Source organism: Protomyctophum bolini (genome assembly GCF_963924005.1).
Source record: "Protomyctophum bolini genome assembly, chromosome: 2".
NCBI classification, from domain to species: domain Eukaryota; kingdom Metazoa; phylum Chordata; class Actinopteri; order Myctophiformes; family Myctophidae; genus Protomyctophum; species Protomyctophum bolini.
Genome location: NC_137863.1, coordinates 39,779,719 through 39,803,811, shown reverse-complemented (window position 1 = coordinate 39,803,811; position 24,093 = coordinate 39,779,719). Strand labels below are relative to the sequence as shown.

Sequence of the window (24,093 nt, the reverse complement as noted above, 5' to 3'; positions counted from 1 at the left end):
TTGGCTTTGGGATAATTTTTTTTGAGTGTTACAGACCACACCCTTACCACACCTGCCTGTTTTCAAGTGTTCATGATGTTCCTTCCCTAAACTGTATATTTTACGGGATTATACATACCCTATAGTCTTCATATTTGTTATACATTTTTGTGTTCATGTAACAAGACAAACATTGTAACGGTAATACATTTTAAGGCATTAAAACACTTTTTTGCATTGTACAGTGGTGTTGATCCCTCCTCATCTGTCAATCAATCCTCATTGGAGTGTTGCTTTCCTGCATGGCACTTTATTTGTGTGGAAAGAGTTAGTAATCAACACGACAACATGGGGAATTTTATAGTGTAACAAAAAAAATCACACACGTGTGAACTGAGTGGTGCAATCCCCCCCCCCCCCCCCCCCTCTCTCTCTCTCTCATTAGAGACACAGCACTACCCCTCTCTCTGTTTCTGGCGCCCCCTACTGGTATTAATAAGTCACATACTCGTGCTCACTTATACAGGTACACAAATATACAGGTACACAGACATTGCTGGTTGTAGGAGTCGTTGCACCACTCAAAAAATGGGTTTGTCACCCAGGATGTATACAGTCTAGTGTTCAGGGGGACAAAACATATTGGTAACACAATAGCCTATACCTTTTGGGGACACCAAATAGTTCTGTTCAGAGTTCAGTTTGTGGAATTCTGGGGCCTGTGACCCCAAATATTTGTTCTGGAAACAAAAAAAACAGTATCATGTTAAGTTCTTTACATGAGGCATATTCTATACTGTCTGTTCTTTCTCCATGAATAACTATGCCTCATGATAATAACTTTGAATTGCCATTTAAATGTGCTATGTATATTTGCCTTGCATTAAATTGATGCCGATGAAATATCAGTATACCTGTGCCAATGTACTAAGCTCTTGATGCCAACTGAAAGATCATAGAATACTCATTGTTCAGATTAATCACAGCATGATCTCTACAGAGTACAGACAACTTCTTTATTGCAAAGATGCTAAACAACAGTGATGAGAGCACAAACCTTCACACTACAAACGGATGAGGATGCAACATTCACAATTGAAAGTGCAATGCTCAAATTGAAATGACTTCCAAATTGGCACTCACAAAGAAAACAATTGTAAAATTAGGTAAAAACAAGAAATGTATAACTGATTATGTGTGCTGTATGTTTTGTTTCCATGCTCTTCTATATGCATGGCTAATTTCTGATGTTTTGTACCATACCCATTTCTATGGTATCAGCAGGCCCAAGAAATATGGAGCAAAAGCACACACTTCCATCAAGGAGTGCCAAGAACTATTACCAAGACAACAGCCCAGTGACTAGCTTTCTCAAGTGAGAAATGCTAACAAAATGAGGATTACAAGTCCAATTCTCTGTGAACCCTGCAGAGACTACTGGGCTTTAATCCCAGAGGGGCCAGAGTTTCTAGATTCTTCCTCTTCCAGTGACACCAGAACACAGAAGCAGTCCAGTACGGAAGCCACAGTTCTGTCAATAAGACAGCAGGTGGTGGAACCGAAGCAGAGAACTCCCCGGCAGGTGGTTGTGCTATGGAACTTCGTTCTGACAGATGGCTCCCTTGCACAGTCAGTGCCCGGACCAGAGATGGACTGCAGCGGGGCACTTCCTTACTGAGCGCAGTTGATTTTGGTCTAGACACGGGAAGCATCAATAAAGCCCACAAGTAAACACTAGGGGTTCCATTCTTTCAGTCCTAAACAAATAGCGCTTTCATTGATGGGACTGGCTGAAAGCTTGACACTGCTAAAGGCAAGGAAAACCAACATCTGATGGGGGTCTTTCAAAGAGACAATAAAACAAACAATTAATTAAAGATTAAGTAAAAGGGGAAAAAAGAAGAAATCTTTGGTGAGGAAATCGTTTGAATCGTTTGAACCATTTGAAAAGTACATTTTCTGTGTCACTGCCCAGTTCAGTCTTCTGTCTCAAAGGATTTTGTAATTTTCTTGGTGGCAGTAGGCTACGCAAGCTTGGTCATTCAGAGTCTTTCATGAGCTTCCCTTTTGTGTGTTGAGAGTGTTCGAGTTAGAAAGAGGAGAGAGCTCAGAATTCACAAAGTGAGAAAAGAACAGGACAAAAAGCCACTTGCTTAGGCTTAGCCCAGGCCCTTGAAGATCATCTCAATGAAAAATCTATATCGCCCTCTTCTGGTGTTGGAAGGCTAGTACTTATAGTGCCAAGACTTGAATAATATACTGAACTGATGCCCGGCTAGGTAAGGCAGGGTTTAATATGTAATAGAGAAATCAGACTCCTAGTTATTAGGCCAGTCAATATAAGGTTTGAACCAAAATAAATTGCAATATACGGTTTTTTATTATCCTTAGGGTCATCCAAATAACATTAAAATGTCTCAATTAAATTAGTGGATCATGGTAAATTCAGTGGTTGAAAGTTGGGATACAATTAACAACCTACTGTATATAAGGCAACATTTTAAATTTTTCATTATGCTTTAAGTAGCATGTGTAGCATGTGACGTGTCAAAACTAGGGGGTTTTCATGATTCTGAACCCATTCCAAGCATTAGTTTTGCACGAAAAACACTCCTTGGGCTAAATTAGGCCATAGCCACTTGCCCAAATGTGATGACGGCTATGGCCGTTTTTAGCCCAAGGAATGTTTTTCGTTTAAAACGAATGCTTAAAACTTAAGTGTCACAGGGTCATTAAAACTCAAGAGATAACTCAATGTGTGTGCTTCCTTTCCTTCACATCTCAACTGAGTTGAGTTCAGTCATAAAATGTACAATAGTTGTATTTATAAATGTACTGTACAGCCTGGTGCTAGTTTGAGAAGACTCCACCATAGCTTGCAAGAATACAGTAAGTCAGAAGAGAGTTGGCTGATAAGTTTACTGTCAGAGTCAAACTTTATCCGTTCTGAAGTACATGGCATAAAAAATACATACAGGTAGAAAACAAAATAATTCATAACAGTGCAAATTATACAGTATCTCCCATATTTTGTTTTTACAAGAACAGAACTGGATTGAAGGAGGAGAAAGAGGTACGTGTAATTCTTTGAAAGGGGGGTATTAATAGGAAATATGAGAGCATGGGGTACAAAACAACCCAAAAAGCCATTTCTGTCAGCCCCTACGGTATGTGGTAGGTTTACAGAACTAAGGGGATATGGCTATAGTGTCAACATTCAGACAAATCTAAATGTCCACCAGGTCACTTGCACGGTCACTTGGCGATCAGAGGACGCATGTTAATGCAAGTACAACTTGCATTAACATGCGTCCAGTCTGCAAGATCAGACTGGAGCTGGATAGAGAAAAAGGCCTAAAGTCCAGGTATGAATGCATTCAATAAGTTTTACACATCTGACCACCCAAAGCAACAGGTGTTGTGTATTTGGCCACATCAGTCACAACAGGTGTTGTGTATTTGGCCACATCAGTCACAACAGGTGTTGTATATTTGGCCACATCAGTGACAGACTAGCAAAATGTGTGGGAGGGGCCTATTTATTAGCAATTGAGGCAACCACACTTTATCTTTCTAGTTTTAAATGTAATTTGTAAGTAATATCTTGGCACAATCTGGATGAGATCAGATGCACGTTAAAGCTGAAATAAGTATATATTATTTTAATAATATTGAATCAAGTGACCATGTGTAACGTTAATGTAGCCTATTGAGTAGTACTGGCGACATTCAGCACCAGAGTCTACTGCTATATTACCAGTTCATTGTTAACATTAAATGCTCTGTTCCACATAGGCTTTTTCTGGTGTTCAACCAGTAAATGTCAAAGTGAAGCTCATTAGGAGTGTGAAATGCCTTCCTGTGAATCTCTTACTAACACCAGCAGTGTTCTTCTATTTCCATTTGACCAAAACAGACGTAAACTTTTAAAACAGTCACCAGACTCACCACACTAGTCAGCATGTACAGTTTGTCAAAGCAGACATGACGCATTGTAACCTTCTGTTGAAAGACTGGACAGGGTAGCCATTAGTAGACTGGTTGTGTCTTAAACCAGTCTCTGGTTCGGTAGGTATGAGGTAGTAAACTCCCCAGGGAGTAAGGCATTTTCTAGATTGCCTCAAATCCAAAATCGCTCCAGGGTGCTGGAAGTTCAGCTCCCTAGAAAATTCACAGAACTCACTGTGAAAAGCCACTGAGCGACTTTGCTCACTACCTCCAATGACGACAACTACCCTTCTGAAAGTGAGTGCATTCGTTTAAGGTCTCCCCGACAGACAACCGCTTACGCCATATATCATACTTTGATGTAGGACGGTGTCATATGGGGGAAATAGCAGATCTGCAAGCGCACAACGCTTGTAGCTTGCAATGTTTGAACAATGACATGCCCAAAATGTGTTGTTGTTATAGCTACATAATGTATCTTGATGTATTGAGATCCTCTCATGTCACTGACTCAAAGTTCAATGACTCAGTAACCTAATCAGTGCTCGAAATTAAATTCACTGTACGTGACTCACTACCTACGGAACTAGCGTTTGTCTACTTACTGCCCTCTAGAGCAGACATGGCTCATTGCAGCCTTAGTATATCAGGTCAAATTGGGGCTGACAGAAAAAGGCTTGTAGGTTAAATGGAATCAGGGTTATGGGAAGCAACGGATAGGTGGAGAAGAGAGAGAACAGGTGAAGCAGGAGGAGACGAGAGGGTACAGAAGATGGTCTTTGGGGAGTGGTCAGGAGATCGGTCCTCATGTTCTCCTGGTCCGAGAATGCTGGATCAGCCACTGTAGTGTGATGTCTAACACACACACACACACACACACACACACACACACACACACACACACACACACAATCTCTTCATGTAGTGTTTTCTATTTGTTTATTGTTTATTCATTCAATTACTTAGGTGTCGGTGTAGTGTATGCATTGCTTCATGTTAATGTGGACAGCTTGTAATTAACGAAAACTAACGATATAACAAACTAAAATTGACAATTTACATTTTTAAATGCTATCTTTTGTTAACAATGCTTACCTTTTCAATCCATCACCTGACAAATAGTATATAAAAAACTAAAACACCAAAACTAATAAAAAAAAACTATTCAGCATTTCAAAAAACAAACTAGCAAATCCGCTTTAAAACCTAATTAAACTAAAAATCCCAAACTATTATAACCTTGGGACTCACCAATGTTGTCTTTCTCCTTACAGGAGATGGAGTAACAGCAAATCTCTCTGTCCTGGATAGCTGACAAGTTCCTGGAGGAGAGGGAGAGGAGGGGATACAGTAAGAGGAGGAAAAAGGAAGGAAGATAAGATGAGAAGATAATAAGTTAATTGCATACAGATGTCTAATCGGGGGCTACCGGTAGATGAACCCGGGACACGGCGTTCATGTAATGACCTACCTGTTAGGGTAGAAAATTAAGGGAGCAATATGAACGGTCTCAAGGAACATAATTAGGAAGCCTTACTTAGCAGTGAAAATAAATAACTGTGACATTTGAAATAAGGTTCATTGTACTTACATGCGCTCAATTAGCTCCTTCTCATCCAAGGCACCGGATATGTCTCGCTTGTTCCCTAACACCAGTACCTGAGGAGAGGACCCACGTGTTACAAAACTCAACAGCATCAGTTTAACTGTATTGGAGGTGAATAGCATTTGACCATACATGCATGTGTGCACAGCGCATGCACGCGCACACACACACTTGTTTTTTTTCATCACTTCTATTTGATGATCTCATCTCAAATCCATTGTGTCCATCACTCCACTCCTGTGCCTGTCCCCTCTCAGGGACAGGCACAGTCTCAGTCTGACTTTTACAACCCTGTCTCCCAGCAAAGCATTAACCTTGGAATATCTCTTTAGTAACACTGCACGCACGCAAACACGCATGCACGCACGCAACCATATGTATCTCTTTCTCCAATAAATCATTAGATGCAAGCCCTTCTTGTCTGCACTCACTATACATTCATTATTCATGTCTGGGCTTAGCCTGTGTGTGTGTGTGTGTGTGTGTGTGTGTGTGTGTGTGTGTGTGTGTGTGTGTAAAATGACTTAATTTCTGTGCAACAACTGTAAACATGGTTTCTTGTTTAGAACCTAGCTCGATTTAACATCTTGTATTTTGCTAATATATTATAAAGTAGGTTGCCTTGCCTTGAGATGCCAGAGTGCAGGTGGAGCAGCGATCAATCACATATTTACTGCTCCAGCATAAGGATATCTGACTAGTTCAACCTCAGAAATAGAAATAACGTGCTTCATTCAGCACAGCGTAAGGACTGATGAATGGATTTGGACAGGTGGACGCCTGCCCTCGCCTTATTGTAGATACGCTTCTGCTCTATACTGCATCGCCCCTGGTAAACCAGGGCGCCTGATGGAGAGGAAAGGTACTGGTTGGAATAACGTGTTCCTTCATGCGCTACGTCCTACCTGGGAAACTCCCCCCTGTCAGGTGATAAGAACCGGCCTGCTCACTCCTCATGCATTGAAGGAAGCATAAGCTCAGTTCGGGGCTCTCCCCAGGTTGGCAGAGGGAGGGTAGCGCCCAGGATTACAGTTTAGGCAATTGGCACCGGGTGAAAATGGGCTACAAAATTGTGGGATAAAAATTTAAAAAACAAAAAGAAGCTGCATTGGAAAAAATAAATAAATAAACTAATCCCAATGCTTAAGACTTCAGGTGAGGTGTAAAAAGGAGGAGTATTTACTGGAATGCCCTGAAGCTGAGGTTTGTCTAGAAGGTTGTGTAGCTCATTCTTGGAGGCCTCAATCTTCTCCGGGTCTGCTGCATCTACCATGTACCTTGGAAATTAAGTGAGATTTAGTTAATCAGAGAGAAAGAGAGAGAGAGAGAGAGACAGCGAGAGTTTGCTCGGCCTCCAGGATCAGGAGTTATTTAAGGGCATTATGACATCATCATCAAACATGTTAGTGGGTAATGTAGGGTAATTCCCATCTGGGCACCATATTATTATGGCACCATCCCCTGCTGCTAATAGTTAGAATGGGTAAATGCAGATGCCAATGGCAATGGGGAGCAAAAAACTAAAAAACTACCAATAATCCCTGAAAGAATCCAGGTGGATTTACGCAATTCACAATGCTACAGATACTTCAAGTGTTAAAATGAACCCAGGTTCAGCATAACAAGTTGTATTGAATGTCTTGTAAAGCAGGTATGGCTACTTTTGGAATTCTTAGACCAAAATGTCTTAAGAGGGCTGAAAGATGAGGGAAATGCTGCAATGTGTCTTCACTCCTCACTCACAAATTACTATTTTAGGACTTTGGCTTGTGGCTAATTTATACTTTGGTGGTGTATGACTAGCACCAAAAATACCACATTTTCAACTAAAGACACAAGTGTTGCAGTTGAAAGGATGCTATTCTCAGCAGAGACTCAGAGAGCGACATAGGCACTAAGGAATAAGGCAAAACATTATTAGACATTAGACAAAGATAGCATTATGCATATCATAATGAAGCATATGTGATTTAATATAATCATTGTAAATTGATGGCTGGAGTGGTCCTATAGGGAGACGTGTGTGTGTGGTGTGTGTGCGTGTGTGTGTGTGCGCGTGCGTGCGTGTGTGTGTGTGTGTGTGTGTACTCACACAATGGCACTGACACCTCGACAGTATCTCTCCCACATACTCCTGAATCGAGGCTGACCCCCTATATCCCACAGCTGCAACAACAAAAATGTAATTATTGTAAAACATGCTCTAGGGTCCACACTATCTGCTCTCTCCCTGGAGATTATGGGTGCAGTAGCTTCTAAAATACTATGAATACTAATGCAGAATACTAATATTAACTAAGACACCTTTACAGCCAGGAAATAATTTAACTTAAACATCTAATACTAAATGTATGGTGTTCATAAATACATCTTCTTTGTATCAATAATACAAAGAAGAGTTTTGTAATGAAGCAAAAATGAGTAATTAGCAAAAATGTGATATTTTGAACATCAGAGTTGTCCAACATGTCACATTGTGCTACGCCGGGCAGTTTTTAAGTCGCTTGACTCGGAAACAACTGTCCTTGGTTCTGGTGTCTGCCCTCCTAATACGTTAGGGGGAGTGCATGTTTTATTTATTTTCATTCATTTAATGTATTTTTCTTTTTATTGTATTTAATATTTTTCATTTTCAAAACAAATGATAAAAAAATTAATTAAAAGGGTTATTGGTAAACTAAATCAAGCAACTTGGATGCTCACAAAAGCTTTGGTAGACTGTAAAATGTCCCAAACATGTTTGAAGTGAAATTAATAATACGTTAAGGATGTGTTGCTTGAACTAACCTTTATGGTAACATTTCCTTTTGTGATCTTCCTCATGTTGAAACCCACCGTGGGAATCATGTCTTCACTGAACTGACCTGACTGGTTAACAACAACAAAAGAATATACCAGGTGTTACCAGGCTGTGGGAAAAATAAAATATCCAGTAAAATAAAATAAAAAACATCATCATCACCCATTTTCAACCCATCTTCATTATAATCGGTCCTCAGTCAGACTCATTATAATATGGTACAATTTTTGTCAACTCAGTTCAGAAATCCATCCACAATTAAGTGACATCCTTTCTATTCCTGGAAAGTTCGCTATAATGGAAGCCATTATAGCATATTTTCGGACTAGGTTGTTGTAATGACCGTCCCTGGCAGGAGGAGTAGTGACGAAGCTGCCACGTCCTCCCTGGGGGCTCCTTATATTATTACTGGCAGGTGAGCAGGTAGGGACAACAGCAGTGACAAGTTCAACACACACTAGTGTGTGGGCCCGGGGAGGAATTAAATGGCATATCGACTAAATTGGGAAGGGGGGGCAGAGCTATAAAATATACATGACTGTATAAGTAACAAATTATACAAATTATATTATAAAATATAGGTAGTAATAAATAAAACACAATGCTGTCAAGGCCAGGGTTCACTTGACAACACAGATCACTTGAGGACACACATCCACGGCCAAGAGTGGGAGGGGAAGAACTACAGGAGCGTCTACAAAAGGCCCTTTTTAATACCGACATCAACATGTCTCAGTGTTGAACTGTGTCCAAGATTAGCAACGGACATCCTGTGTATAATATGCCTGACTGTGTCTCAGATTATATTTTACACCTGACTTTAAAAGAAAAGACAACTAAAACAAACATCAGACAAACATTAAAATTCTGAAGCAAAGGGCAGATGAAAGGCCTGGGCCCCGTGGCTCAGCGGACCAGGCACTGCATGTCACCCCCCCCCCCCATCTCTCTCCCCGTTTCCTGTCAGCCTATACTGTCTGTCCCTCTATAACAAATATACAATAAAAAAGGTGAAAGCCACAAAAAAAATGCAGATGAAAGTTGATGAGACGATGACAGTTAACTCCCATGTAGTAGTGCCCATGTAGCCTACACACGTGATGACACTTAAATAGCCTGAATGTCACCCAAAAGAGCTTCATTCATTTCATCAGTGGCTGCTGTCTCAATATAAGAAGATAATAAGAACTGTAAATGGGGCCGTTGCCTAATAATTAGGCAATGGCCTAATACATATCATGGGGTCCATGAAATGAAAAGGGCTCACTGACTTAATAAACACACCACTGATCAGAGGCAGCAACGTCAAATGAGGACACAGCTTCACTTGTCATGGAATGTAGCGTTGAAACCACCACATGGCCATACTGTATTCTAGTTATAGGTCTTTATGCTTTTAACTACTGCCGTGCCAACAGCAATGGAAAAACTATTCTACGCCGCATCGGCCGCAACCACTTGAGTTGAAATTTGTCTAAACGGACGTCATCATCGTGATGTCATTATGAAGTCACAATCACCATCATGGTGTGAGAGTATGGGTACACACACTGACTACACACATCTTTTAAACACCCCAGAATGTGCTTCGATGTCGTTTAAGCCTATTCAGTCGCTAACATACTGATGATCAGATGATCACTATTTTGGGCAAGCGACACCGTCGTACTACACAGTATAAATGTAATTTTCTTTAGGGGCGGAGCGCGGCATCTTGATCACAAGACCTGTGTGGAAGTCAGTCAATAAAATAACACTATGATCCCGAAGGAAAATGTCAGAAAATTACCGCTATCACGTTGACAAAGGTGGTCTTCCCGGAATACTGCAGCCCGACCAGTGTCAGCTCCATCTCCTCCTTCCAGAACAAGGTTTTAAACCAGTCCAGCAGCTTGCTAAACAAGGCGATCATCTTGACCCCGGTTGGAAGTGGACGTAGATCAGCTGACTGTCTCCTCCGTGGTGGCGGTGGTGGTGATGATGGTGATATTGGGGACAATGTGAAGATGTAGCTTCAGCTTTTCACGGGCACACACGACACACCACGACCGATCAGGCGGCGGGGTTCTGCTCGTTTATTAAACCTAAATAAAGATAAATACCTCGACACCTTTTAGTGTAAGGTTGTTGCTGTCCGTTGACTTGTCTTCATTGGGTGGGGTTGACATCCATGTACAGCTGATCGCAAACAATGCATGAGCCGTGGTCAAAGGTAGGGTCTACACATCCCATAGCTCGGAAGGACAGTCGTTTGTCTCTGGAGTGCTGTTGGTAGGCAACATGCAGCCACTAGATGTCGCTGCACCTCCCCATGCCACATAACATGGTTTTGGTATTATGACCATGACAGGTGGGCACTATATCTGGAGAATGGTTGGACATCTGGGCACCATATTTTCTGGAAGGGTAGGAAAACACCGAAAGAAACCACGACCCCTAAGCCTAAATTTGTCCAAGCTTCCCACTCGTCCAAGTTGCCCAGTTGTCCAAGTGCCCACATATCCTATAGTGGCTAGTGCCCAGTTGGTTTTGGTGGTGTTGGTGCCCACCCACCCAGTCTGCCCACTTGACCTGTTTCCGTTTCCCGGTTTACACTAGCCCCTCTCGGAACCCTCCGTACACATACGTACATTATTATACATCCATATATTAGCAAGTAATCAGTGAGGAGTTGACATGCATAAACCATAGGCTGCATAAACTGCAATTAAGCATGTCCCTTTTGGTTTTCTACTTTGCTTCGGGGGGAGCTGGCTGTCTTGTCTAAACAAACATACATACTGCTATTGTAGTTGCTGACCCGCTGTCCACATGGTATTATTATATATAGATTGTACATGTTTGATTCCTTGTTATTCGTTTAAGGGTTTGCTGCTGTGTTCACTGTTTACCTACCTAACATTGGAAGTCGCCGGTTGCCTGACAACCATCTAGCCAATCACAGTGTGACAACACACCCCAGAATATGGGATGCGAGACTACTACTGTCAAATGTTTATTGAATATTTGCGCCCCCTGCTGTACGATGCTGTAACCTACTTTGAGAGACTTCAGTCTAATTTACCATTAGTGCTCGCAGATTACACAATCTAATTGATAGTAGTATTATACCGGTATTTCTTTATTATTATTTATTTCTTTAAATAAAAATGGCATAAACTAATACGATATTATGGTATTTACATTTTTACTTTAAAAAATATTACTTGGAAGTGAATTTGACGAATGTGCTCATCGATAGAGAGTCGGGAAAGGAAAGGGGCAGGCTATAAGGAAGTAGGCACTATCATACATGGCGAATTAAGAGCTATTTTGTGTTTGTTTTCAAAGATAACATGAGGCGCAAGAAACATTGAAGACTTCAGTGCAGTGGATCCATACTTGAGGTAGACTGATTTGGTGATCTTATCTGTTATTTGTGTCGTTGGAAGAAGTAAACATGCTATGTAAACATCAGCTAGTGACATAGTCGATCGTACCTGTTTCTAGCTTTTAACACCACTATACCTGATTATAAAACAGTGTTTTTTAATTTACACTGTGACAGTTGATTGCTTTTCTTTTCTCCAACTTGAATCTTGAATAGGTTAGGGTTATAGATTCTTCAAATCAACTATAGCATTAAGTTTATGGAGACTCGCCATCTTGCTAACGTTAGCCAGCCACCTGCTTCAACATGAACTTAATTTAATCTAATGTTCAACTGATTTTGGGTCGTTCAGTCTGTATTGTTATATAAATCTATGTAACATTAGCCTGTCTGAAGAGGACATTTTGAAACCTGACTTCATACCTCGTGTGTGTGTGTGTGTGTGTGTGTGTGTGTGTGTGTGTAGGTGACACTATGCATGTCCATGGTGGTTGAAGAGCACCAAGCCCATATTGACCTGACACTATACATGCTATGGGGACAACCATGAGTGAGCCTTGCATCTACGACAAGCTGTCAGAGAGCATCGACATCCTCCGTCAGTCTGGCTATCGCTATGGCATGTCAGAGAGAGAGATTGAGAAGTTCATCAAGCAGGTGCTAGAGACCAACGAACCGAGAAGAGACCCTCCTCAGTTCCCCATCCTGCGAGCTACCATCAAGGTTGACACTTCAGTCTGTCGAACAATCGTTGAGAATTTATATTCTGATGAGAGAATCGATATTCTTTCTCCTTTCTCCTGCATTCAATGTAGTTTTGAAAACCGCTTGAAATTATCAATAGGAACAAAGTAGCAAGCAACTCTAAATCAAAAATCGCACACGTGTGAAGTGAGGGGCGCTCTTTATCATCATACGTCGTCATACATCATCTCGTTCCGGCCAATCACAATTTGCGTCCTCAGCTTCGTCTTCAATGTCAAAGCTGGCCATTGTTGTCAATGGCATTCAATGTTTGTGTTTATACAAACACTCAAAGCTGGCCATTCATTGTCAATGGCATTCAATGATTGTGTAAAGACAATGTACTGTTTGCACAAACCCTCAACCCTGGACATAGGAGGGGCAAGCACCCCTCACAAATTTAATTTCTTGAATCTAGAGTTGCAGCACCAACCATTGACAGTCCATACATCCAAACAGAAAAGTAATATCTGATTGTATTATTAACGATTGTATGGAAACTAAAAGCTTGAATTAGCCTCTATTTACAAAGGTTTTATTTCATAAAAATCCACCACCATATAGACATGTTATGAGCTACTTTCTGTCAATAAATCAGGTGCAGGTGATTATTTTTCCAAGTGTCAGAGTTTGGAAGCACTCGTGGGAAATCACTCAACGGTCCTGCGCACCTCCTGTTTCGAAATTGCACGATGTACAGTAGGAGGATGTTGCGTTATTGAAAACGTGCATGACATTTATTGACAGAAAGTAGTTCATAGCATGTCTACAGTGGATCTTTTTTTTAAACAAACATTTGCAGATAGAAAAAGGATAATTAAAGATTTCCGTACAGCTACAATGTTGGTGAGTTTAATCTCGTTTAAATACAATCCGATAGGACTTTTCTGTTTGGAATGTACAGGCTGTCAATGGTTGGTGTTGCTCTAGATTCAAGAAATAAAAAATTGAATTTAGATTTGCTTGCGGCTAGGAACAAACCGTATTCTTGTATTATTAGGCTGTGTCTAGTAAATCTTTCATTCTACAAGGCACAGTGGCGACTAGCCAACCAGAACTGTCAGCACTTTATCTTTTGAACTAATTGGATTGATAAATAATAAAATTGTATACGTTGATCACATTAACATTTGTCACATAAAAAGACAACTAATCTATCAACATGGCTTCAGTGCTAGTGATTCAGTGCTCCTTACTCTTTTACCAGTAGTGGATAGTACAAAGTACATTTAATTAAGTACTGTACTTGAGTATTTGTATTTTTGGATACTTAAGTTGTGACTTTCACGCCACTACAGTTGACATTTCAAAGGAATGACATTAACCACTTAAGCCTTATTTCAGATAGTTTAAATGGCAGATCTACAAGCTTACAACGTGTAATGATTTAGATCTTCCATCTTCACTATTATTGCTATTTATTCATCTTGAAATGTTCTTAGAAATGTAATACATTCTTCCTTTCTTTTTTTCACTCCACAGTTTGTTGTAGCTGTGGGCTTTCTGCTAGTGGTGGTGCTGGCCTTCACCTATCCACAGAACCCTCCCCATCTGGGTCTGGTCAACCTGGGGGGACACAACTGGTCCTCGCCTCTCAGTCACATACGCCTGCTGTCTCTGCCTATTGCAAAGAAGTACAACTTACAAGGTTTGCAAATGGACCAGAGTTACACACACTAGTAGTTCTACCCATGTCAGGATGAATTTACACTGACTGCATTCTTCCGCTAACCAACAATCACCACTACAAGTCTGGATTCATTGTTGTTCTCAGAATGGACAAGGTCAATATTGGCATTTGGCAATATTGTGCAAATGAGGGATTAGCTACATTATACTGTAGATGTGGATGATTTGAGACATGTGGACTTCCTGTGTTGACCCTGTTCTTACTATCATCCCCATCTCATCTCATCCTAACTTATTGAATATGACTCCAATCACTCCATATTAACTTAAAAGTGACTCTTACTTTTATATCATATTTCTCTCCTGCAGGCTTCCATGAGTGGTGGAGTGCCGGTGCTCTCCGTCAGAACCTAGTGAACTGTTCAGGCTGTGCTCAGGTCTCTTCTGTGCTGGAGGTCCCCGAGACCCTTAGAGATACTGTAGCCTTACGTAGGGGCCCCCAGCCTGTACTGCTGAAGGTAATCAGAACACAATGCAGCTATGTTAACCAAGCACATTTGTTTTTCGCTTTACTTTAAAATGGCAAATTGATATGGTTTTATATTGACACAGTGACACTGCTTTATTTCTTCTTTTTATTCATTGACAGTTTTACTTGTCAATAGTCAAACTTAAAGCACCAATAGAGGATTCAAACAAAGCAGTCAAAATGATTTAATCGCGGCCAGACATATTCCCCTGTTTCTGCCATGATACTATCCAAAAAAAATACTAAAATATCTTGAAGTCTGTCATCTATCTTCTTTTGATGACTAGCAATGTTACTAGACGAACTCAGAAACGGCTCTCATGGTCGCAGCTTACGTATTACTACTGTTGGAGCAGCCATAAACTAAACGGGTTCATCTCGATGTTCTGGGCATCTTTGTAATGTTAGTGTTAGTAAAAAGCAGTTAAAAGAGTAACGTTTGAGGCAGACTAACATCAGTCACTCTACCGTTCACTGTAGTAGAGGAGGTGCGCCTGGTGAGGGTTTAAACCCTGCAGCTATGTCGAGTCCGCCTACAGGAAATACGTAACCATGAGACCCGTTTCTGAATTCGTCTATAGAGGAAAAAAGGCTGCAATAGCATTCATTTTGAAAAAAATGTAATCCTTGAAATTAATTAATTTGTTGCTTCTCTATTTTGTCTCTGTCGTTGAGACATAACGGTAACTGTTGTGTTTTAAAAAAATCACCAATTGGGTAATGCAAATTGAGAAATTAAATTACATCCATGCCACAAAGGCCTTATAGAAAAGGCTGGAATAGTCAGAATAGGGTGACAATATTTTCAACCCCTCAAACCGAGACCCTTAATTTATGAATGCACATGTTCATGCACGCGGTCATGTATATGCACCATAGTCGTTGCATACAGTCAACAACTGATAGACACACGTGTTCATATATTCTGATTGGTTAGGTGATCACGTACATGAACAGAACATGATAAACAATGCAACCGCTGAAAATGGCTATTACTAGTGTAATTATGGCGAAAAACAGTGTTTTAGAGATATTTGTACACAGTGCTTGAAATGAACCTACGTAAGAAGCCAAAAAACAATGTTCTTTCTTTTTTATGCATTCTTACATCCCTCTCTGCTCCTGTAACCATCCGGTCGGTCTGCCTAGGGCGGGAAGTCTCTTTGCCTGCAGCGACAGCAGCTGGAGGAACTCTACTCGGCCCATTCAGGCTCCATGTCCATTCTACTGGAGGAGGACAACAGCTTACTGGCCTATGAACAAGGCTTCCCTCAAGGGCCTGCCAACTTCACCCTGCTTTTTTTGTATGTTTTGCACTGTGTGTGTGTGTGTGTGTGTGTGTGTGTGTGTGTGCGTGTACTTTATACCTCATACTAAGCATTTAAAGTATGAGGTATAACCGTATAAAGTACAGCATCCTTGTGTTCATAAAACAGAAAGATTGGGTATTGGGTAAGACTGACGTTATGTATCTTTCAGGACCTTTCACTGCTTTGTCTCAACCATTACTAGTCTATGACTCTGGTCTCAGCCACCGCGGTAGATATTTTGACATTCCTTTTTTTTTTAAATGCCACTACTGTTGGAGCTGCCATAAACTATACAGGTTCATCCCGATGTTTAGGCATCTTTGTAGTGTTAGTAAAAAGCAGGTAAAAGAGTAACGTTTGAGGCAGACTAACATCAGTCACTTTTCCATTGACTGTAGAAGAGTTGCGGGTTGAAACAGCAGATATGTCGTCTCCGCCTACAGGAAATGTGTTGCCTGCGACCATGAGACCCGTTTCTGAATCGGTCTGTACTCTATAGGCATACTCACCAGAGCCAGAGGCCAAGGAAAAAACGTTGCCTTGCATTTTCCTGCCAGTTATAGCACCATCAGAGGCCATTCTTTGCTAAACACATTTCTTTATATTACTTTTATGCATACATCACGCAAATCGGTATACATTATCTCTATAGGCATGGGTTCAACACAGATCTGTTTAATTTTTCATATATTACTCCTACACATTTTGTCCAAACATCACAAACACTATTATGGTGGAGACCTAGTTTTGTTCTCTATTGACACACAGCGTTTTAATGAGTTCATGTTGTCTATCAGTAATGAATTCCTCCAACAGGTTTGCAAAATTGGCTATCGTTTAATACAACTCACACAGTCTGTAATGAAATCCTTTTACATTTACTGTCTTTCTTTAACTAGGAGGTTTAGCTCTGCCACCAGAGAAAAGGCACTGAAGTGGCTGTTCCCTAAAGCAGAACTCTGTCCCCTGCTGGACCGTGCTGGTACTGTACTACAGCGTTGCCTGGTTACCCACAGCACAAACACACAAAGCACGGTGAGTTTAGTATGCGTTTGCTTACTTTTCGGTTTACTCTTGTTGTGTCAGAGAGCGGTTTAAGATTTGTATGTGTGATGTGGAAGTGCAAGCTTGTGTGTCTGTCTGCTGCAGTGTTGACCAAGTTGAAACTTCTGACCACTTGCATAATTCCCAAACGGTGGTTTAAATAATAACATTCTAAAACTGGACAGTCCACATCCAGGCTACTTCCTTGATGCACAAAGTCCAGACAGCACAATATCCATATTATATGGTAGGTAACCAACTAGCAATGTCCTTCCAGGCTATGGAATTTCCGCAGCCGAGGGGCCTGTCCCCCTTTGAATGAGACTTGTGGGTGAAACACTATTTCATCCATGAGGTCCATTTGGGACCTCATTTCAATGATTTGACGTCCCTTTGGGATATAGGAATGTAATTGCAAGAGCAAGATAGACACAGCAATCGTAATATTGGCCATGACCTATGATATGATACAATCTGAACCGTATTGCTTGGTATTTGGCACATCGAATCTCACAAGCCAAGTGCTTTTGCATTCTCACTTTTCATTTCAAGTGATTGAAAACGCTGTAGTCTGCATGTCAGGTGGTTATGTGGTGGTGAGACGTGCTGCCAGATAGAATATGTGTAGAACATCAATGTAATCATTAGGGATGTGTAAATGTGTCCAAAATGAAAATAGATTTGTATAATTAAATATTAACGATTAATCAATTAATCGTTTGGGGGGCCAAGCCAAAACAGTTTGGGAACCCCTGATGTAGATGATTAACCATATTTTTTTAGAGTTAATAAGGGTCCATTTGTAACTACATCTTTTGTATGAGTGGACCAGTGTTGAGCCAATTGATCACCATAGCAACCCTGGCCTGATTAGATGAATTCCCAACAACGGCTAAATCCTCCAAACCTGTATCTTGTTTGGAGTCACACACTCACTCTCACACCTCTCCGTCATGCAGCTACACAGACATCCCAGGCACACTTTGGTAGGCATATAGCCCTGTCCTGTCGATTATCGATTATTCATTTTGACATCACACTTTTTTCCCGTTTTCCCTGTATTGCATTTTCAAAGATTTCCACCCTGGAATGGGGTTTCGCTTTGTTGCTATTGCAAATCTCATGGTGAATGTTTGGTCTGAAGTTGGCTTCATGTTGTGTGTGTGTCCCAGGGGGTTGGTGTTCTGAGCTGGTTGGTGGTTGGAGAGGGGCTGCCCACAGTCCGTGTGCTCCCTGTCCACCGGTGTCAGAACCACTGCAGCTCCTTCAATCTCTGGCTAGGACCCGGAGACATGGGTAAGGACTTCACATACACTCGGTGCACCATGTGCAATGGAAGAAAACACATCGCTACTTTCGGGCAGAAACTAGCTATCTAAAAAAAATACTATTAAACACTCTTCTGACTAAGCCTCCTAACTGGGGGGCCCCGTACGCTTTTCCGTCCAGTCATTGGTCTGACATGTGGAAAACGACCGGATTAAGGTTGGCGAACATGCTTTAAGGTTGCCGAACGTATTAAGGTTGGCGAACATGCGTTGCTCCGTGCTTGCGGTTATGGTTAGGTTAGGGTTTGAGGTAGGTTGTCGGACCAATGACCAATAACTTAGTACTGCACCCTCCTAACTCCATTCGATTCTAATGGTCAAAAACCTCCTCCACTTGTGTCCCCCCAGGTTGACCAAACCCAATGTCTAACAATGTATCTTTTATGAGGCAGTATTGTGTTCTAAAAACATGTTTGTTTTTTAATTTCCTGAAAAGTTAATATTTTGGACATACCGTAGCTGGTTTCTGCCTGACAGCAGAGATATACTGATAAATCTGTGATAGGCCAGTAGTATCTGCTACTAAAATCTGCCAGGCCAACCGATATATCGTTGGGGCTCTAGTAAAATACAATGGCTGTTACCCACACTATTACAAGCTAACCGTTTTGACCTTTTCTTCTTTGACCTGACTAGTGTATGCTGATTCCCGCTACTGGCATATGGAGCTCTTCCCTGGGAGAGGCCAAAACATCATCTGTGATGGTTCAGCCAATTGAAGAGGCGTCCTTAATGTGGACAGTAACGTTAAAAGGGAAAGGGAGGACAGCGAGCAAGGACTTGGACATTCTTTACTCAGATGGAAGACTCTCTCGCTCTGATCTTCACTGCTGCCAGTTGGCTAAAAGATGTGTAATTTCTTGTTCAGGTGTATTGTGGCTTGTTTGACCGTACTGGGACTGGACACAAAATGTGAAACTTTAGAATGAAAGGTTTCCCCACTTGCATCACTAAATGCCCAAGTCTTAAAAATCTTAAAATCTGCTCTTAAGACATTTCTGGTAACCTAATGGGAATTACCAAATCAATAATTTAATACTTAACAATTCTGGTTTAATATTTCCTTAACTACGTCCAAGTCTGACAATATCTAGTTCAACGTTTGTTGCATCAGGACCCAAAAGCGTGTCTTGAGCCGTTCTCACAGGGCCACGGACAAATAACTTTAATAGAGGAATATATTTTATTATTTAATATACTGTATTTGATCATGCCTTTATGGTCTGTGCAAAACGGAGAACCTATTTTGAAAGCAGTTGATAATTATTGATCTAGGTAATGGAAAGCTAATTTCTTCACTCACATTTGGGTATATTAATTAATTAATTTAGATGGCTGGGATGTTTTACGAAGCTTCGTGGAACAGGTGGACTTTGTGTCCCATTGAGAAGAATGGGAAAATAAGTCATCTGTGTTCTGGTAGTGCACAAAATAAATTCTACATTGGAAAATGGCTCATATGACATTGTGGCACTGCTCATGTAAAATACCTGTTTCACAATACGGTATGTCAGGTTTAAAGTTAATCGTGTGTGTGTGTGTGTGTGTGTGTGTGTGTGTGTGTGTGTGTGTGTGTGTGTTAGCAGTTGAATACATGATTCTTTCATGATTGGCTGTTCTAGTGCCATAGCTTTTAAGGCGATCTCTGTTATTTCAAAGTTGGGTGCCTCTCAGCCATTGTCAAATCCCTTTGCTAATTGTCATTGCTTTTCTGTTTGTCATCCTTTTGCCTGTAAAAGCACTTTATTGAGCCAGTATTTAATTGTCATATTCATTTATTTGGTTCTTTCATAGAATTTTGCCAATCACTCTTAATTTATCTGCATTTTAAATTACTTTGAAATTAATTTTGTTTATTGTGATCAACAAACTGCATTTGTTGTTTAAAGCTGAGAAACAATATTTGCAAGTCATAAAATCTAAGGCGTATTAAAGACACAAGCAGATGTAAATTTATGTTTTAATAAAACCTTGTTTTTCTCTAAAGTTCAGGTAGATTGTGAGTAAAGTAACCACCCACAAAATGAATTGTGTTATACTAGATTGCCAAAAATGTTCAAACTAAAGCGTCTGCTGGATATCTTGAAAGCATATTGTAAACTACAGTATAGCTTGACGCAGTCGGTCACAGCGTTGGCTTAAACTAGGAGTGCAGGTCATTTGTAAGTGATCTATCATCATAAAATATGTTATGGAATGACAAAATATGCTAAATGACTATTTTGATGAAATTACAATACAAAATAATCTTTTACAGGTCTTTACAGCCATTCAATAACTGATTGATTCTGAAATTACTCAAAGCAGTTATAAACCACTATTACACTTTATTTGATTACGGTATATATGAAAAGAACTTCCAAGATAGTGGGGTCAAAACTTGCATAGCTGGAACTAGGTCACATGATACATGAAATGGAAATGAAACTTGTTAAATGTCTAAGCTTTTAGAAGTGGAAGTTCCTTTTCCTGTCAGCATGTTCCGCAATACTGAGAGAGACATCGTGGTTGGACTGTAATATGAAATCATTACACATACGGTAATGCCCACATTTCATTGTGGGGCAAAAGGAAAATCTTCAATTGGAATTCAGAACAAGGGAGACCATAAAGCTTTATAATTTCAATCAATATACTGTAGTGCTAATGTAGGTTCGTCAAGAATGTTGGGTTCAGTCCTTTTTGACCTGGCTGCTTGGATTGTTGTCTGTAGTCTGACTGCTCTGACTTCCTTGCTGGTCTTCTCCACATATAAAATACAGTTTCCATATCTTCTGGTAGGCCAACTTGACCTTTTTGATTTTGAATGGATACACCAGCGGGTTGACAGCTGAGTTAGCATGGGAGAGCAGGATGCCGATGTAGAAGGCTGTGTTGGGTATGTTTGTTGTCTTCGAAAAGTAGCTCAGACAGTTCATGATGTGTAGAGGGAGCCAACCAAGGGCGAAAAGGGCCAACACTAGAGACAGAGATCCTGCTAGGCGTCTCTCTTTCTGTAGGTAGGCATGAGTCTGGGAACCCCTTCCTGGTCCTGATCGGAGATGCCCCCGGATGGTACAAAAGATGTAGCAGTACAGTAGGGTCATAACTAGTAAGGGTGTCAGTGTACAGAGGAAGAAGTTAAAGTAAACCAGATATGAGTATGGAATAACGGCTACGAAATCGCAGACAATAGTAGATGAGTTTACTGATAAAGACTTGGAGAGAGTTTCGTGATTGTACCATCCAAACATCGGGGTGAAACTCAGCAGTATGGCCACAAGCCAGCACACAGCTACCACCAGCCAACACCGTCTTTTTGTTACGGTTCTCTTGTACCTGTACAGAAGAGAATTGTTGGTATGATATACAAATATGCAGTCCATAATATCACATGGAATGGTCATGAAAACCATTACAGTAAAATCAGTTATTACCTTGTGTGTGTGTGTGTGTGTGTGTGTGTGTGTGTGTGTGTGTGTGTGTGTGTGTGTGTGTGTGTGTGTGTGTGTGTGTGTGTGTGTGTGTGTGTGTGCGTGTGTGTGTGTGTGTGTGTGTGTGTGTGTGTGTGTGTGCGCGCACGCACGCACAACAGGGTCCTGCACATCCACTGTTTTCATGGGTGAAACTGTGCATGCTGCAGATCAGAGATATAGCTCACCTGAGAGGCATGAAGACACGGAGGAAGCGATCCACAGCAATTGCCAGTAGAGACAAAACTGACGCCACTGTCAGGAGAATCACCACACAGTTGATGAAAAGACACGAGAAGAACGAGGTCTCTGGCCGCCCGTTCACCACCACAGCGATCGGTATGGTCACACAGCCCACCATAAAGTCAGCCACAGCCAGAGAGGCTATAAAGAAGAAGGTGGGCTGCTGTAGGTCTTCACTGGAACCAACTGCCCAGATCACCAACATGTTACCCAGACAGCAGCCTATTGCTATCAACACTTCCAGTGCTGTGTAGAGCACTGTTCCCACATCCACTGTGTCACCTATCACAGTATTGGCACTAACAACAGTGTTGTTGATCACTGCCATGGTGGGCATCCTGTGAAGTGAATAAGTTGAGTGGTGCAGTGCCTTTTATCTTGGCTTGCCGCTTGTGTATGAGGAAGTTACTTAGAGTATTTAGTCTCAGTTTCATTAGTCTGAGGTCACAATCTGTTTGGTATTTATAAGAAAACATGTTTCATAATAGCATTTCCAGCAAATTAAAACGTTTATTGTGATTAAACTGCTACAACATTGAGAGGCCAAGTTATACACCACACAGACGGCCAAAAGTCTGTGCACGATAAACCGCAAAACAGATACTCACTCTCATATCACACACTCTCTAAGCTCGGATTTCCTGTGCAACAGATGGGAAATGGGTTATTCAGTATGTATTTATTTTCCTTTGCTTTGATTGAGTTATTTATTATGCATCATGCAAGTGTGGTTTTGATTATTAATTTCCATTTGCATGAATTTGTCCACATGTGTGTGATTATTGTTTTGGTTTAGGTTGTTATTTTTGAGTGATTTGGTGTTACACAATATTTAGTTTAACCCCATTTCCTATCCGCTGATTTGGCACCACAGAAGTAGGTACTGTAGGTACCTTCAGGCTCCATCGATAGTGTGGTGTATTTGAATCATATAGCATATTCATATCTACTTGTTTAGTCATAATGGTACATTATCTTAACTTCTGCATGGCCATTTGTCTCACCAAAGTGAGTCAGACTCATCACCCACCCACCAGTGTCTTAACTATTTGCATATCAATTGTCCACAGGCAGGAAGCCTTGCTTCACTCTTTGACTTCTCAAAATAATTCTTGAGTGATCTTGTATCTGATATTATCTTTAGGGTCTAGACCACCTGGGGCTTTGGGCCTTCCTGTTTCATTGTTAAATGACAGAGCCAACAGACTACAGTTTGTCTCTTTACATTTTATGATACATACACACACACACACACACACACACACACACACACAGGGAAAAAGGTGTCACCACACTGCATGAGGGGGGAGATGGATAAAAGGGATGCGTTGAGAAGGACTTGGGGTGCTCTGAGGCCGGTTAGTTGGAAAATGGAGGAGCCAGGACGGTTCAGGCCTGAATGTGCTGCTATAAGATGGAAAAGATGACTTTGCTATGCTTGTAACCTGATGTAACTATGGGAGATGCCTTGATTGAATAAAGAAGGACTTTGCCTGGGAATCGGAGCTTGTGTGTTGTTCATTCTGCATTAGGGAAATAAGGTACGGATCCACAGGACAATATACGACAATAGCCTTATCAGCGAGGGAGGGATTTTCACCAACATGATCAGGGTAATAGCTTATTCCCAAAAGAAACATGCAGACTCTGAACTCAAGCAGCTTCTCTCTTTTCTCTCTGTTGCTGCCTGCTCCACTCTCCTTTTAACAGGTGGCCTCTCCCACACCCAGGTGCACACCATTTCTCCAGGTAAAGCCTCTGGGTGGCTCATCCCATCCCATCCCATCCCGAGATGGGACTAGAAAAAGTGCCCTTCTGGGCACAGGTCTCCACCAGGAGGATAGGACTGTGTGAGATGTTTGGCAAAATGTTTAGGAGTTTTTTGCAAGAATTTTCGGACCAATCATGTGAGCTTTGGAAGCCAATCTTAGCCAATCAGGATGGAAGATGGGAAATGGTGCAGTAATATACAGAAATGTGTTTTGCCTAAATCAGCCTCATGGTGGCGCTATAACAGGCCGTTGAAGAATATTTGGGGCAGAGGTCGTTGGCATCCAGGGAGTGTGTGTGCAAAGTTTGGCATGAATCGGGCCAACGTTGCCGGAGATTAG

At 41.2% G+C, this 24,093-nt stretch overlaps 3 protein-coding genes across 4 annotated transcripts; 1 reads left to right on the top strand and 2 right to left on the bottom strand.

Annotated features, from left to right (window-relative positions):
- Positions 1–2,880: 2,880 nt before the first annotated feature.
- On the bottom strand, positions 2,881–10,557 carry arl8a (ADP-ribosylation factor-like 8A; the record flags this gene model as incomplete). 2 transcript variants are annotated; one of them, XM_080784450.1, is made up of 7 exons in its annotated part: positions 10,123–10,557; positions 8,321–8,401; positions 7,626–7,699; positions 6,717–6,810; positions 5,519–5,586; positions 5,179–5,249; positions 2,881–4,782 (listed from the first exon to the last, which is right to left on the bottom strand). In XM_080784450.1, exons 1-7 carry the CDS (start codon positions 10,243–10,245, stop codon positions 4,733–4,735), a joined length of 561 nt encoding a protein of 186 aa, XP_080640576.1. In that variant the 5' UTR covers positions 10,246–10,557. The 2 variants fall into 2 exon arrangements, with proteins under 2 accessions (XP_080640576.1, XP_080640577.1); XM_080784451.1 differs by lacking the exons at positions 2,881–4,782; positions 5,519–5,586 and having other exon boundaries at positions 5,196–5,249.
- A 1,028-nt stretch (positions 10,558–11,585) lies between these two features.
- Positions 11,586–19,747, top strand: cUnh6orf89 (chromosome Un C6orf89 homolog). The gene is made up of 8 exons (XM_080776526.1): positions 11,586–11,719; positions 12,170–12,426; positions 13,930–14,095; positions 14,446–14,594; positions 15,755–15,909; positions 16,815–16,950; positions 18,132–18,255; positions 18,924–19,747. The coding sequence occupies exons 2-8, from the start codon at positions 12,238–12,240 to the stop codon at positions 19,004–19,006; spliced, it is 1,002 nt and encodes a 333-aa protein (XP_080632652.1). The 5' UTR covers positions 11,586–11,719; positions 12,170–12,237; the 3' UTR covers positions 19,007–19,747.
- An 864-nt stretch (positions 19,748–20,611) lies between these two features.
- LOC308334207 (adenosine receptor A1-like) lies at positions 20,612–23,768 on the bottom strand (the record flags this gene model as incomplete). The annotated part of the gene is made up of 3 exons (XM_080790846.1): positions 20,612–21,605; positions 21,928–22,320; positions 23,629–23,768. 3 exons carry the CDS (start codon positions 23,766–23,768, stop codon positions 20,960–20,962), a joined length of 1,179 nt encoding a protein of 392 aa, XP_080646972.1. The 3' UTR covers positions 20,612–20,959.
- Between the last annotated feature and the right edge of the window lie 325 nt (positions 23,769–24,093).

What these genes read in the sequence shown, in the direction of transcription:
- cUnh6orf89 (XM_080776526.1), top strand. Translation starts at nt 12,238, where the DNA reads ATGGGGACAACCATGAGTGAGCCTTGCATCTACGACAAGCTGTCAGAG. An exon ending in AAAGAAGTACAACTTACAAG is followed by an intron (nt 14,096 to 14,445) that starts GTTTGCAAATGG and finishes TCTCTCCTGCAG; the next exon opens with GCTTCCATGAGTGGTGGAGT. An exon ending in AACTTCACCCTGCTTTTTTT is followed by an intron (nt 15,910 to 16,814) that starts GTATGTTTTGCA and finishes TTCTTTAACTAG; the next exon opens with GAGGTTTAGCTCTGCCACCA.